At 45.8% G+C, this 15,975-nt stretch overlaps 1 protein-coding gene across 2 annotated transcripts in view; it reads right to left on the bottom strand.

The window, feature by feature from the left end:
- anos1b (anosmin 1b) overlaps positions 1–15,975 on the bottom strand; it is a 50,590-nt gene that overhangs the window by 18,819 nt on the left and 15,796 nt on the right. For both annotated transcript variants that reach the window (XM_062556829.1, XM_062556828.1), the window contains 4 exons: positions 5,507–5,569; positions 3,077–3,281; positions 2,374–2,558; positions 400–529 (listed from right to left, as the gene is read on the bottom strand). In XM_062556829.1, coding sequence (XP_062412813.1) covers positions 400–529; positions 2,374–2,558; positions 3,077–3,281; positions 5,507–5,569 — 583 coding nt within the window. The remainder of the gene's footprint in view (positions 1–399; positions 530–2,373; positions 2,559–3,076; positions 3,282–5,506; positions 5,570–15,975) is intronic.

The raw sequence follows: 15,975 nt of genomic DNA, 5'->3' as shown, positions 1-15,975 counted from the left end.
ACATAAAACACCACAGACTCTGGAGAATTCATGGAAAGTGGTAATGACGTGTGAGTGTGTGTGTGTGTGTGTGTGTGTGTGTGTGTGTGTGTGTGTGTGTGTGTGTGTGTGTGTCTGTCTGTGTGTGTCTGTGTGTGTGTGTGTGTGTGTGTGTGTGTGTGTGTGTGTGTGTGTGTGTGTGTGTGTGTGTGTGTGTGTGTGTGTGTGTGTGTGTGTGTGTGTGTGTTGTGTGTGTTGTGTGTGTTGTGTGTGTTGTGTGTGTTGTGTGTGTCTGAGTGGGCAGTGGGTACTGACTAACAAGCAAACACAGGGGTTTGTTGAGTGTGTGGAGCAGGAAGGGAGAGGGGTGGTAGAGGGGTGGTAGAGGGGTAGTGGTCAGCGCGGTGACTGCTGACTCACCTCTGGAGGAGAAGAAGTGCTTGCTGGGGGTGGTGAAGCCCCGTGTGCCCTGGCTGTTGACCGCGCTCACTCTGAACTGGTACCACCTGTGGGGTCGGACGTCTTTCAGCACTGCCCGCTCCTCTATGGTCTGATAAGAGAGAGATGGATGGGGGGGTGGAGTGTGGATAGGAGGAAGAAGAGAGGGGGAGAAACAGAACATCACTGGTCAGAAGAAAGCATGTAAGAAGACTAGAAAAGCACTCCGAGAGCGCAGACCTCCGCCAAGCGGAAACATAACCGCCTCCTGGATCCAGACGGTGATACGGATCACTAACAAAATGTAATCTTCCTTGGGTCATTTCAGATCTTGCCTGAAAATGTAATCGAAATCCATCCATAACTTTTTGAGTTATCTTGCAAACAAACAAACAAACAAACAAACAGATAGACAGACAGACAAACAAACAAACAAACAAACAAACAAACAAACAAACCCAGATGAAAACATAACCGCCTTGGCGGAGGTAATGAGACAAAAAAATGAAGAGGAATGAGGGACAACATGAGGGTTGGGAGAGAAGGCTGGAAAATAAGGAGCATGATGCAGAACCAGACTAACAAACAGAAGGAGAGACGAGTTGAGAGAGAGGAAGGGAGGAGAGGGGAGCATGGCCGAGGTGGGAAAAAAAGAGTCGGATAGAGAGTGTGGAAGTGGAGAGATAAAAAGAAAGGCAAAGGGCGTGGGAGGAGAGAGGGAGAGAAATGGAAAAATTAGGGAAAGAGAGGGGAAAACACTGCATGTGAAAGGAGGTAAAAGCACGTCTACGGGAAGCGGAAGACTTTAATTAAGACAGATCAGCACTCCTCTCTGCGCTGATGGAAGCCTTCCATCACCTGCTCAGTGCTGATAAGGCCTCTGCGCTGTGGCGTGATTGACTGCAGGGAGATATCTCTATCAGGCTGCTGACAGCTGGCCTGGGAAGGCCTCCTATCCTCCTGTTGTTAGCGCTCTCTCGCCATTACTCAACTCTCCCCCCCCCCCCCTCCTCCCCGGCGGCGTGATACAGGAGGTGATGCACAATGACCTGATTGTGTCATGCTTTTATTCCCTCTTTTGTTTCCAGCGGCGCCGACAGGAATTATATAAATATATAAAAATGAGCGCAAGTGTTTCACACAGAGCCGTCTTTCTCATGGAGCGAGTCCGACGACTGCAAGCTGCTTTTTGGTGAAAAGACAACGCAGAGATGCCGAAGAGATAATGGCTTCGACTTCGAAGCGGGGGCCTCGCGACGACACTTGGTGTAATTGTGCCGATAGTCTTGGACTGATGTAATTGCATATTTGAGCGAGTGTAGCAGATTGTTTCCAGATTGGCGGCCAGATCGAGCGGGGAGAGGAACAGTGAACTTTGTTCAGGGGTCCGAGGGTGGTGGTGCTAGTGGTGGGGAGAGCATCCTGATTCATGGGGTGTACATCAGTAGCTCTGTCACTCCAGGGGTGAACATATCTTACCCTGTGACCTCAGAGCATAAACATCTTTTTTGTTCTGCAAGTGCTGCCAGGGCTGGCCTTTTCTCTTCAGCATGGCCCACGAACAAACGCGGGGCTCACAAGACTCTAAGTGACTCTTTGAATACTCATTACAGACCAACGGCAGACATTCCGACTGACCGATCCAGCCAGCAATTACGTCTGATTAGTAGCGCATGTCTCGCATGGATATACTATTAAGCACGTTGTTTCCACAGCCTTCATATGTTTAATCCCTTTGCATTCACAGACAGCAAGAGTATGTGTCTGTATCACTCCTAAATATGTTTAACATTCGGGCTCCCTTGTAAAAGACTAGAATGCTGACGGCGAGGGCCCAGCCATGGCGAATGCTATGCATGGGTTAGCCTATTCTGTTGACGGAATGAGCTTGAACTATGAAGGTCATGGTTTCGCTTGCCTTGTGATGGCGAGGGTGGAAATGTCATTAGCCTTTACCATGAGAACGGTTTGCCAGGACGAGGCCTCGTCCTCGCTCGGGTGGATGCCGTAGTTCCACCTCCTCTGCAGGACGTACAGGACAGGCTCGATGGACACGTTAAACTTGGACATCCACTTCACCTCCAGATGTCCCGAATGGTCCTCTGAGAAGGACATGTCCTTCTTTGGCTTCAGTGGAACACCTAGAAATGTCAAGAACACTAGATAAACACTTGGTGTGATAAATACATGGAGCACTTACACATTTGATTTCCTACATTGTTATAGTAACATAATTCTGACACTAGCAGACACTAGAGGGTTGGAGACCATAACCATAAGCTCAAATCCCACAACGAAATAAGTCACTTTGCTTCTTCACTTAAAGGGATATTCCACCATTTGGGGAATTAAGCTCATTTCCCACCTCCCCTCAAGCAAAACAATTGATATTTACTTTTTTCCCGTTCATCCAATTATTTTGCTCGAGGGGAGGTGGAAAATTAGCTTAATTTCAAAAATGGTGGAATATCCCTTTAAGAATTGTGCACACTGAAAACTTCAAGTGGCTGTCAATGTAATATTGTGGAAAGTATGTAACTTTCTGACAACTGAGACTCCACCCCTGTCATAACTTAATCTCATTCAAGCACAGCTTGCGCCAGTGGCCAGCAGTGGTCATCTTTTTCTCTCTCTCAAGGGGGCTGTACGCCGCACGTACCCTTGAAGAGGTTTGTTGGGGTCTGGCAGGTGTGTCCGCAGCCATTGGGGCAGCACTTCTTGGAGCCGGAACATTCCTTATCGGCGTTGCAGCTCTCCACGCAGGCGGCGGCGAAGCCGGAGGCCCTTTGAGGAGACGGGCAGTCGCCCTGCTTCTGAGAGCGCAGCGAGAGCAGGAACTCAGCACTGGTCACACACTCATGGTGCTGCGGGCCACAGACAGAGATAGAGAGAGACAGAGACAGAGAGAAGGAGAGACACACAGAGAGAGAGAGAGAGAGAGAGAGAGAGAGAGGAGATTATTTGAGAGGGTGAATAAGTGATAGAAAGAGACAAGGAGAGACAAACAGACAGATAACAAAGCAGAAGACAGAAAAAGATGAACTGAAAGAGTGAGAGTACAATATGATAGTGACGAGAGACAGAAGACAGGATAAAACAACAAAATGGAGGCTTTGTGAAACACACACAGTAAGAGACAGTTTGAGTAGAGACAGAGAGATATGAACTGTTGGGGGAGTTGTCTGCATTGACAGTTGAGGGAGAAATACTGTTCATCCCCTTTGACTTGGCAGCAGCGTAAAGCCACAGTCCAGCATCCAGGCTTCGGTTTCAAGCCGGGTGCCCTGATCTGGGGCAGTGGCAGGAATATCGGAGGTCTGACATCTCCAGTGCGCAAGCCCTTTGTGTGGTTGGAGGAAACCGGAGCGCCCAGGGGACACCCACACCAGCCATGGGAGAACATGCAAGCCCCGGCGAGTGACGCCCAGCCTGTGTGATTCCAGCCCAGACCAAATTTCCTGTGAGACAACAAGCAATGATAACCGCCGCACCGCCTGGCCAGACAGAGTGCGAGAAAAAGAGAGAGCGTGAGAGGAGGGGGGAAAGAGAGAGAGATTGAGGGAGAGAGAAAGAGAGAGAGGTTGAGAGAGAAAGAGAGAGAGGTTGAGAAAGTGAGAGATAGAGAGAGAGAGAGAGAGAGAGAGAGAGAGAGAGAGAGAGAGCATGAGACGGAGAAACAGAAACAGAAAATGAGCGCACAGCGCAGGACGGGGCCGGGGAGATCAGGCCAGCCACCCACTCCGCTGGCTGTGTGGGAGAGCGGTTGCGGCGTCCGTCCATCGTTCCCTTTTTCTGTCATTCGCTGGGTTCATTACGTCCCACAAACAAACAGGCGCCCTGGCACGGCCTGGCCTCGGCTCTGTCACCCTGAAACAAACCCAGAGCTCCAGATCCGGTGACACATCTGGTTGTGTGTGTGTGTGGAGTCAGGGGGGGAGGAAGAGAGAGAGAGGGAGAGAGGGAAAGAGAGAGAGAGAGAGAGAGAGACAGAGGGGGGAGACGTGCGGCTGGCTAGAAACCTACTGGAAAGTGTTCATTTGCAAAACATCTCCAGGAATTACTTAACTCAACACTTCTTTCAGGGGTTTGTGTGATGCGAGGCATATGTTTCTCCAGAGCTGGGTGAATCACAGAGAGTGTGGGGGTGCGTGTGTGTGTGTGTGGGGGGAGCACAACAAAGCAAAAGGTCCCAGATCCTTGTTCCTAATATAGAATGCCTGTAACCCACACCAGGAGATCTGTGAAATGATTTTCATGTACTGTAACCTAACTAGCCCAACACATGGCGAGGGCCAAATCACCAGCAATTGGTGTTCCTAATAGTCATCGTCTTTGGCAGGGCTACGCACCATAATGGGCGACTCAATCTCAATAATGGACTTCTTTCATTTTCCACGAACAAGGAGATAAACCTCTTTGACTGTAAATGCCAGGCTTATCTTATAGACATCAATTATGCCAACCTTTTTGTGGTTCTCACAAAAGAACAACAGGCTTTTCTCTAAACAGTCCACTCGCTGCTTTGAAGTACTGTGATAAAAGACCTGGATAATCAACCATGAAAAGAGATATATTTTAAGTATAACAATTTGGCATCTCTCTGCACCCTCCCTAAAACACACACACTCACACACACAAAGATACACACTCAGATATACACACACACACACACACACACACACACACACACACACACACACACGCACACACACACTTCCTACATACCAAGTATGGCAGGTCTTAGAAGCACTATTTGGGGAGATCCAGATGATATTGCCTTTTCGTGTCTAGTATTTCAACATTTCCTAGTTGGCTCGAGGCCCCAGTGTCCCAGGTTAATACTGGAGAGATATTCGGTCATTTTTCAGTGCATTTAATCACTGGAAGACGTCTGGTCCATTCTTGATCTCCACTCCAGCCTTCACCATCTCCAGTCAACCAAAGGTAACCCTTGTCCAAAACATTCTATCTCTCTCTCTCTCTCTCTCTCTCTCTCTCTCTCTCTCTCTCCATGCTCTCCCTCTCACTCTCTCACCATACACATACTGTATACACACACACGCACCCACAAGCTCAGACAGAATCTTACCTCACAGGACTTCTCTGAAAGACCACGTCCCGATTCCCATAACTCCTTGCACGGCTGTAGGCACTGCAAACAAACAGACAAACAGATAAACAAGCCTTTGGGGGATGGCATGTAACCTTTTTCTCTCCAAATGCCACATGCACTAGACCGTATGAAGGGGAACAGCCCGCCCTGTGCTGAATGGCGAACACAAACATTTCATGGTGCACCTCACAAGGAACACAGTGTTGCAGTGGAGAGGAGGCTTTCCAGGATAAATTCAGAGCAGAGTGTGTGTGTGTGTGTGTGTGTGTGTGTGTGTGTGTGTGTGTGTGTGTGTGTGTGTGTGTGTGTGTGTATGTATTTTTTTCTTCTGAGGTACAGACAGGAGAACATGTTGACTAGACACACACACACACACACACACACACACACACACACACAGAGACCATCTAACTGTACTATACACTCTGTGGAATAGGTCTGCATGAGAGGGGAATTTTCCCTGCTATGGTTGTGTGGAATGCATAGGGACAACACACTTGCTGTATGGTGATATAGACAAAGGAGAAAACTCAATCTCCCAAAATGCTGAGAAAATCAATACTTTATTGCAGCTGTCCGAAACAAGGCTGTTAGACAGCTGCATTAAAGTATTGACTTACTTTAACATCTCTCCTATTTGAACTCCAGGATTGCCCATAAATGAAATATTATCTTTTGTACATTCAGGCCAGTTTTCTTCCTCTTTATCTATTTAGCGTTGCCAGGACTGTATACTGCAGCATTCCTTTATCATATAGAAGTCCTTCAAAACACATTTTAATGTAATGTATATTGAGACATTGATTTTCTTGATATGTATCGAGTCTGAATAATGACAATGATAATGCTTCTATTACTGACTTCAGTTACAGACAGACAGATGTTTTCCTTGGAAGACCATTCTTTCACAGTGAATATTCAGGCACATAATGGAAAGCAGAATTTAATCCACATGCTTAGAACTTGAATGTCAATGTAACGTACTGAAGCAGACTAAAAAGGACCCCAATACAGTCAGAAAGATATATTTCTTAACATTTTTAGATACTAGAGTCCACCTCCTTGCACATCGTGAGCAAGATGCGGATGCGAAAGATGAATTTACCGCCAGCAAGAGCAGCAGAAGAAATACTGCTCCTGAATTCTTGGCAAGAGGCTAGACTTTAAAGGGAGGGTAAAAATAAAACTGCCACTACTGCTGAAGCTCCAAACGTGAAATTTATTTGATCATCCACTGCAAGGTCAAACACATTTAGTGTTTGGAAGAGATTCAGAAGACTGCATTCCCCCAGTGGTATGTGTCTGTCTCGCCATCACTCTGCCTCGCCCTGTCTCCATCCATCATAATCCTGATGGACTTCATAGCAAATGCATACATAAATATATACATCCATAAATACATACATACATTCATGCATGCATGCATGAATACACACAGTGCTGTGAGCACCATTCATCTAGGCAGCCTGGAGTCATGGGAATGTGCCTTTGTCCTCAGCATGCTAGGAGAATGAGAGGTGAACACTAATGTCACATGTGGCTTCTCCTCTGCTTCCTTCCCCGACTAGCGATACATCACGCCGGCCAGGACCTTGTAAAATAACATGTCCGTGATTTATTCCCATCTATCACTGTTCACACTCTGCGAGCTAGAAGACTTTATGACTTTCACAGAGACAAACAAGCACTCCTCTAACTGACCTTATCTTGTTAGGCTACTGTCTAAAACTGGGGGTGATAAAGGAGTATAGCCTTTGCAGTACAGTCTGCAGTATGATGTGGCTGTTGTTCTGTACATGGGCCTTTATTCAAACTTAAAGAGCTCTCTGGGTTTACAAGTCTATGGAGATTTTCCATTTAATTTGGCAAACAGGATTGGTGCCGGATTATGTTTAAACCTTTAAAATAAGGGCTCCCAAGTTTGTCCCTATAAAGGAACCCTTTCTGAACCCCCAAACCATTTAAATGTTTTAAGACCTTTCATCCGCACTACAAAGTTGATAGCATAAGGGGTTCCAAAAGAGCTCTTCAATAAACATTCCAACAGAGGATCTTGTCTGAGGATAAGCAGAGAATCTCTGTAGAATCTAGAATCTAGTCTTTATGTACACTTATTATGTAAAAAAAAAAACATGATAAAAGACCTTGTTGTGAATGTATGAAAGCATGAAAAGGATCATCTTCCATGAAATATGGGTGATGGCCAGTCTCGAGGCAGTCTGCCAATGTGAGTGATTACTATTCTCTCAGCAGGACATGGATGTGAGAGTGCAAGTGTCCAGTCAGAACTCAGTTCTGTCTCCCAAGTCTCCCATCTCCATATCGCATCTCTCTCTCTTCTCTCTCTCTCTCTCTCTCCCCTCACTTGACTCCTCTCTAATCAATCAAATGTGCCTGCCCACAGTGGGGCTTCATAGGCCACACCACCAGCCTCTTCGCTTCTGCAGCCCAGCAAGAGAGAGAGAGAAGAGAGAGAGGGAGAACGGAGAGAGAGAGAGAGCGAGAGAGAGAAGGCCAGGGAGCATTGAGACATCTGTTGTGTATTATCAGATGGAGCATTTCGACATCTGCCACCATCCATTCACTTCTCCAAAGAGGCAGACAGCTTTCACTTGGCTGAACTTTCTGAGGAGACTGATCAGCCATCATGGAAAAAAGGGAGGAGAAGAAAAAGATGGGGCTAAAGATGAGAGCTTTCAGTCAGGCCCACGCACTAATGACCTGGGCAAAGGTGTGAATCAACAAGCAGTGTAATGCAACTTCATCTCTATACTGGGAAAACCATGCATCTACTGCATAACAAGGCCATCTTGCCTTTATAATGTAGCGGCAAATATTTTGCCGACAAAAGTATATGCATACAAATTGGTCTAGACAGGCAACAGTGAGCAGCGCTACAACCTACACTGGCAATGTTTCAACGCAAGGTTGTAAATCAACCTGGTGTCACTCTAGGCTCCATTAAATCATCCGTGTGCAGCTCATGGATGTGTGTGCAGTTCAGCCTGCGGAGGTCAAAGGTCAGGCTGGCATGTGAATGGCTGTGTGCCGTCACGCCAAGGCCAGGTTAGCCCCTGCATGCACTGGCTCCGTGTAATCACTGCTGACAGCCCTCCAGGATCACCTTCGCACCCCACACTTCAAAAACCCTCACAGCATGCCTGGGAGTTATCAATGTGACAACACACCTTTCTGCTAGAGAGGACGGGACAAAGTCAAAGAGAAGGGGAGAGAGAGAGAGAGAGAGAGAGAAATATGGAGGTGAGAGGCAGAAAGACATAACCAAAGTCAGTCTCTGCCTCCCATTCCTGCTCTCTCTCTCTCCTCACTCTTTCTCTTTGTCTTTTTCTATCCTTCTGTTCATTCTGCTCTAGTCTCCTCATATCCCTCTCACTCTGTATATCACTATCTTCCTTCATTCTCTAGCTTTGCAAAATAGAGCAGAAAGCCCACAGTCTGCTAACAGGGAGCCATACAGCATAATGGGGAGCTTAGTGTATATCTGCAGAGGTTATCAGACGCTAATTTCTGCATTATACAGGGCAGGCAGGAGACATGCACATGATGCCCCCGTAATTGTGATTGATGGAGCCGCTGCTGTACATGAAAGAGAGATAGGACGAGGGCTGCAGGGAGCACCAGAGGTTAAGCTGTTCTTCATTTTGACAAGTATGGCGAGTCTTTGAGAATGTGGTGGGGGGGGAGAAGGAAGAATCTAGAATGTCTGCGCTGTTCTTTGTGTTCGACACACAAGAGAAGCGATTGATTTTTTTAAAAGATGGTGAAAAAAGTTATTTCTTTCGGCTTGCACGCAGACAAATGTGTTTCAGATTGTAATGGGTTGCCTACGGGTCAAACTCGTTCGGTGATATTTCATAATTAACACGGCTGTGACAGGGGTTCACATCCCTCTGACTGGTCCCAGAGTACCAAAGACCTGCAGCCAAGTCACAGAGGGACATTGCTTCATTTAGAAGTCAAACCTGGGTCTCTGTTTGTGAAAGCTTTCCACAGGGATGAGATCTGGTTCCTGTCACTGGGTGCTGATGACATACTTTAGGCAGGCAGTAGATTAGGAGAATTCAGATTGTAAAAAATGTCTGTTCTTTGGACTTGTCAAACTTCATTCAGTATCCGGTAAAGGATTAGTCTGGAAGCTGTCTCTCTCTCTTGTTTATGGAAAAGATGTCTGCGCTGACAAATATTTATGAGTTACTATTTCTAAAGAAAAAAGATCTGTCTGATTCCTTAGCTCCACATGTGCCTACATGACAGAATGCAATGTACAACGTGTAACCATCACATCACTAACATACAGAAAATCAATGCAGCAAATACATTTTATGTACTTAATATAATTTTACTAGTGCTGAAACGTCATGTCTACAAAACACTTGAAAATGATTATGGGCCCTAATTTAAATCCTGGACAAAGTACTAAGACCAAAGTCTAACCCAGGCTTGCTTAAGAACTACGTAAAGTCTTTTTGCAAATGTAATACCATGAGAAAGATCTTTAGCACACAGCTGTCTCACGTCACATGATGCTGTTAGTTCATGCACGAGAACTTTGCTCATAGACTAGAGTTGCACTTAAGCATTTAAATTAGGGCCCCTTGTAATTGGATTAGATATGTTGAAATGTTTTTACTAAAATTGGCACAAACATGATGATACCTAGTGCATTGGTTTTGAACAGACACCAAACAACCTGAAAAAGACTCATTTTTACAGTTTTATCCTTTAAGTTAACATCAGAAATCTGTTCCTCCTGGTCAAATGTTTTGCAGAGGACTTTCCTTGTCTGCCTTTAGTAAATTGGCTTAAATGTTGAAAGTTGTGAATGTCTCTAAAGACCAAATGTATAATAAAATGAATTCTCTTGCCTGGCCAAAACATGACTTCTCTTTTTGTATACAGCCATTTGATAACATCCACTGAATGTATCTACTATCTATCTAATGTACCCATATAGCGAAATGCCAACTTCTTTTCAGCTAAACTGGCAAAATGTTGAGTAACTTACACTTGAACAGTAGCTTTGAAAGAATTACAGCAAATTAAAAATTAAACCCCATATGTGAGCTACACCATTACTCTGGCATTGCTAACTCTTTCCTACATTAATGTGCTGTTACGGCAAGAAGTCAGTCTAGTTCAGCTCCACAGTCTTCAGTGAAATATGCAATTTCACCCACCAATGCATGTGAAGGCTTCTGGCAAAATACTGTTTGCTCTAACCGATGGCTTTTCCCCACATTTGGCCTCAGCAAGACCACTAGACCACAATGTTATTATTGGTGTGTAACTGTTTCCGCCAAAAAAAGACAGCTTTTACAATATCATTGTCAAATTTGGACAGGCACAATATGAATCTCATTAACTGTCGTGGTATAAAATATTTTTCCCCACCAGCTTGTATTTTAATAGGGCTAGACGTTTTATTTACCCACTGCTAAATGAAGCTATTAAAAGTGACACAGCATTGCTAATCTACTGCAAGACATTTCCATAGAGGGAGAGAGGATGTCAAGATGCCTGCAGGGCATTCTCACAACCACCTTCCAGAGGGTCCATGGAACGCTTGCAGCCAACCCGAAGCAGTGGTCTTGTAAAATGATTAATACAGGCAAGTTAAACTCCTGTCTTTTTTTAACATGACATCCTCCAGTTCTTGTGTCTGTCTCCTCGAGCCTGTCTCTCTCTGGCGGGTCCATCCAGGCCGGGGTGAGCTCTTCTTCACGTCATGACATTTTCCCAGGGGAGACGTGGTGCGAGGTGGAGCTTCCATCCAAATTCCTGGATCTCAGATCCCCTTTGTTGTAAGCAGTCTCTCTCAGCAGGCAGCAGCTACGCTGTAGGCTCGGAACTCTGGCTCAGGTGCTCCCAGGGGCCTCGTCAGCGGCTTCCCGCTCACGTCTGAAGGAGCGGCCGCCGCCGTGTGACTTTGATCTGCCTCTGCTGCTGACCAGCTCGCTACCCGCGGCGCGGGACGCTCCTCAGAGAGAGCGGAATCCAAGTTATGTGCCAGTCAATAAATTACCAGTAAGGGATACACAATGCAAGTACCCTCACATCAACGCTATAAAATGAACCAGGTGTGTGTCTAAGGGTGACTGTGTTTTTTCAAAGGCCTTCAAACACATTGCGGGGGGAAACCGGACACCTCGAGGAAACACTATGCGACAGATAATTCACCAGGAGCACTGGCGATGAAGTGCCACAGAGCCCAAACAGCACCTGTGTGCCACAGTAAGATGGGTGAGTTACTGAGCGCATAAATCGCAACAAAGAAGGGTTTTTTTTACCCCCGGCAAATGGTAAAAATCTATGTTACTATTCAACACCCCCATGGCTGGACAGTAGTCGTCTGGCGTGATTAATGATGGGCTTGGTCTGGGATTTAGATATCTATCAGGAGTCAGACGTAAAAGCGTCTGCCTCCCACCTCTCCTGCTGTTTCACAGGCTGGGCCTGGCACAATAAGGGGAAGACATTTTCCCTCAGCAGGGTAGAGAGACCTGGAGGTGTGGGATGAGCGGCAGTAAAGACAATATGGAAAAGCCTTCAGAAAGAAGAACTGCCCCCGCAGTCTAATAAAAAAAAAAAGAAAGTTAAAGAAGAACCCTGAGGGGAAAAATCACCAGATGGACAAGGCGGTGGAATGGGTAAAATGCTATCAAACCTGCCGGCTCATTTGTCTTCACCTCCCCCGCGGAACTGAACACACACACATATAAAGACACACAAACAGACATATGCATAAGTGTGAGCGCACACACACACTCTTACACATTACACACACACACACTCCCTCTCTCTCTCTCTCTCTCTCTCTCTCTCTCTCTCACACATACACACATACACAGAAAGGTACACATACAGACATAAACACACACACAGACAGACAGAAATACACACGTAGGCCTACACACACACACACACACACACACACACACACTGACACACAAACACACACTTGTTTAGCTGACATAAGAGACGGTCTGGTGACAGCACTGCCCTGCAGGCAGGATCCAGTCGTCAGCGGCACCTTCCGCTTTTCGTGCGCGACTCCCCGAGAAAAAAAAACCAAAAAAAAAGGCCACCGCCGCCGCCGCACATATTTGGCTGAGGAGACGCATAAATCACGGCACATACGCCAACACGTTTCCCAGTGACTAATTCCCCTCAGATGTGCGAGTGCACCACGGAGTTACCGTGGTGGTTAAGAGATACAGCGTCCAGAGGCCCGACAGTGAATTATGCCTCTGCGTCAGCCCTAAGGCGAAGCCACAGGTCTCTCACAGGATCCTGTGATCAAAAATGACTCAAGTCACAGCTCCAGAAGGCTGCTGGGATTGTCATCACCAGGTCCAGTTTTTTTTTTTCGGATGGAGAAATATTCCATTCAGATGACGGTGTAAGGATCCGTTTTAGTCAGGGTTCTTTTTTATGGTGTTTACTGCCGATTTTGTCATATTTATTTGAGAGTTTACATTCCTATCACATAATGTGCTGTGATTTTGGAATGCAAGTCGGTACAGTAACAAACAGCCAAATTACAACATTTTCCATTATCAAAGTGATTTTAAATCTGCGATGAGAACATGCCATGGAAGAACAAAGTCCACTGGCGCGCTCATTTGTCTATCGCTGAGTGATCTGACTTTGGATGTAGTTGCCTTGCTTTTATAATTGATCAGTTTCAGGAGCTGAGCTTGGCCTTGGTCTACTGAGGCCCAGCTGCGTATGCCTTTACAGTGTGTGCCTTCACTTATCACACTCTTAGGCCTGTCAAACAACGCGGCCGCGCTGCGCAACGCCAACACTGGCCGCTCTCGTCCACCTAATGTAGCGCAAACCAAACACAAGCCGCACAATTCCCTGCAACTTCTGTTTCACATCAGCATGGCTTAGCTTACTTGGCTTAGGTAGCTCAGGAATCTATTGAGTTACTTTATTATGATGACAAACATGGGTTATAAATAGCATAGTCTCACTGCAACAATTGTGAGTCTGTTTCGTATGGCCAATCTCAACAGCATAGAATATTCAGGGTGATGAATAAAAAACTATCAGTGTTCCTCAAACAGTTCCGTTTTGGAAGTGGAACTGTGGCTCACTGTTGCTCACATTCAGTCGAGGATGCCAGAAGAGGCTCTATCCATCCCTCCCCCATAGTTCTCACAAAATGAATGGAGTCATATCAATGCGGTGGTTCTGTGTGAAAATCAGCGCATGACCTACACATGAACCCCTCCTCAGCTGTACAACTAAGCACAGTTTATTTGTCCGCCTCTCGGCATGTGTTTGTGTAATGGAAGGGAAACATCCTCATTCCTTGGCTTCTTCTTCTTCTTCTTCTTCTTCTTCTACTTCTTCTTCTTCTTCTTCTACTCCTTCTTCTTTTTCTTCTTATTCTTCTTCTTCGGATGGGGTGAGGCCGACACAGCAAGCTGCCAGGATGGGGATGCAGAGCTCAAGGCAGAGCCGGTCACTGAGGACTCTCAACAGGCTGCATCCTGCTACACCATTTGTCAGAAGTAAACAAAGACTCCCCAGTCAGCTGTCAGTCATCTATCTCCTGGTGTCATGGAGTGTGTGTGTGTGTGTGTGTGTGTGTGTGTGTGTGTGTGTGTGTGTGTGTGTGTGTGTGTGTGTGTGTGTGTGTCTGTGTCTGTGTGTCTGTGTCTGTGTCTGTGTGTCGGTGTGTGTTTCTGTTTGTGCAAGTGTATATGTGTTTATGCTTGTGTGTTTGTGTGCACTTTTCTCTCTCCCTCTCTCCCTCTGTGTGTGTGTGTGTGTGTGTGTGTGTGTGTATGCATTTTTCTCTCTCCCTCTCTCCCTCTGCCCCCCTTTGGAGGGCATCCCTCTTTGGGAAAATTGAGTCTCTTTTCACTTAGAAATTGGGCCACTTGTTTTGAAACAGACTATACAAATGTTTCTTTTGGACCCTGCACATTAATTTGTACTGTGCATTCATTGCAGACTTGGGACAACATTACTTTCTGTGCTTTACAGTACGTGGGTTGGCAATACTGAAGGATTTGTGTTGAAAACCGAGACTATGCTTCCAAAATTTACAAGGCTATGAAATGCATTATTAATATTAAATAGAAACATTCCAGTCTGTAATTGCTCCTACTGCCTTATAACCCAATCATAGTTCAAACGTGTTTATTAAGGCAGACAACCCAAATGTTCTAAAAAGGAAGTGAAGGAATTGTGTGTATAAAATGCCGTCATGTGGTCTTGTAGAAACGCAGACAAATCCAATATAGAAGCCCATCTCAGCTATGATAGCATCGCTAGAAAATGATATATTCAGACCTTCTATGACTTCCCTGACCTCTCATGATGATACATAGTACTAGTCTACATCAGTCATAAATGTGATACTTTGAAGGCACAGGACTAACTAATGAATTGGTAATACCCCTTAAACCAAGGAGACCATTTCTCTGCATCAGTCATCACCAGCCACCCGAGGATGGCTTTGAAAGCACTGTGAAATGTGCCGGAACAAATGCAAAAAATCTCTCGCAGGCAGGACGAGGCTCCAAGTGCCCCTCCAGAGCAATGCATGGGGGCAAATGGGTAACAAAGAAATGGAGAAAAGATAGAGAGGGGGGGAAAGGGGGGAAACTAACTAAAGTACTTTGTGTTTAAAGCCTAAAAAAGCTTATTGCTGCCTTTTAGCTTTGATGAATAATGAGTCATTCTACAGTGATGTGGTGCCAACCATAGTATACAGCACCTGCAGAGTATTAGTGCTACAGAAGCAAAGTTGTCTTTAAGCAGGGTGAAGCCTAAGCTTTGGACTGTAACAGATAACACACTACTTGGCTCTTTCAATGTGGAAGGCATCAACATGTGTCTATAAAATTTGTTTTGAGGACACATAAATATTTCAGAGGATCACGTTAAAGGGATGTGCCAAGTGCATGTCCAGGTCGTATTTTTCTTCATCTTTTTCTTTTCTCTCTCTCTCTCTCTCTCTCTCTCTCTCTCTCGCTCTCCTCTTTTTTTGTTTTAAAACATTTTCATTTTTACTGTGGCTCGAGGATTCAAAGCGGGGCTGGAGTTTCTGATTTAGTGCACTGTCATGCAAATTTTCATGGGCGCAAACCTTGCGGTGACAGAAACCACATGTGCTGCAACATCCTCCAGGCAAGGAGCAGGCTGCTGCGAGACTTGAGGCGTATATGTAGGTATAGCATGAGATCTCGATTTCGTCAGGAAGTTTGCTTTCTCCAGGATGTTTAATCCTCGACCAAAAGGTCACAGCACTCCTCTGTCTTTCCAACATAAGACAGGATGGCCTTGGTGTCAGTGAGGGGGCGACAAATGAGCTAGAACTTTCCTCTCCACTAACCAACCCCTCCTGCATGCACCCCTCCCCCCCCAACTCAACTCCCACTCGGCTTCATCTAATCAGTTAGCAT

The sequence above is a fragment of the Sardina pilchardus genome, chromosome 15 (genome assembly GCF_963854185.1).
Source record: "Sardina pilchardus chromosome 15, fSarPil1.1, whole genome shotgun sequence".
Classification (NCBI taxonomy): domain Eukaryota; kingdom Metazoa; phylum Chordata; class Actinopteri; order Clupeiformes; family Clupeidae; genus Sardina; species Sardina pilchardus.
The sequence above is the reverse complement of the archived record's forward strand: the minus strand, read 5'-3'. Positions and strand labels throughout refer to the sequence as shown.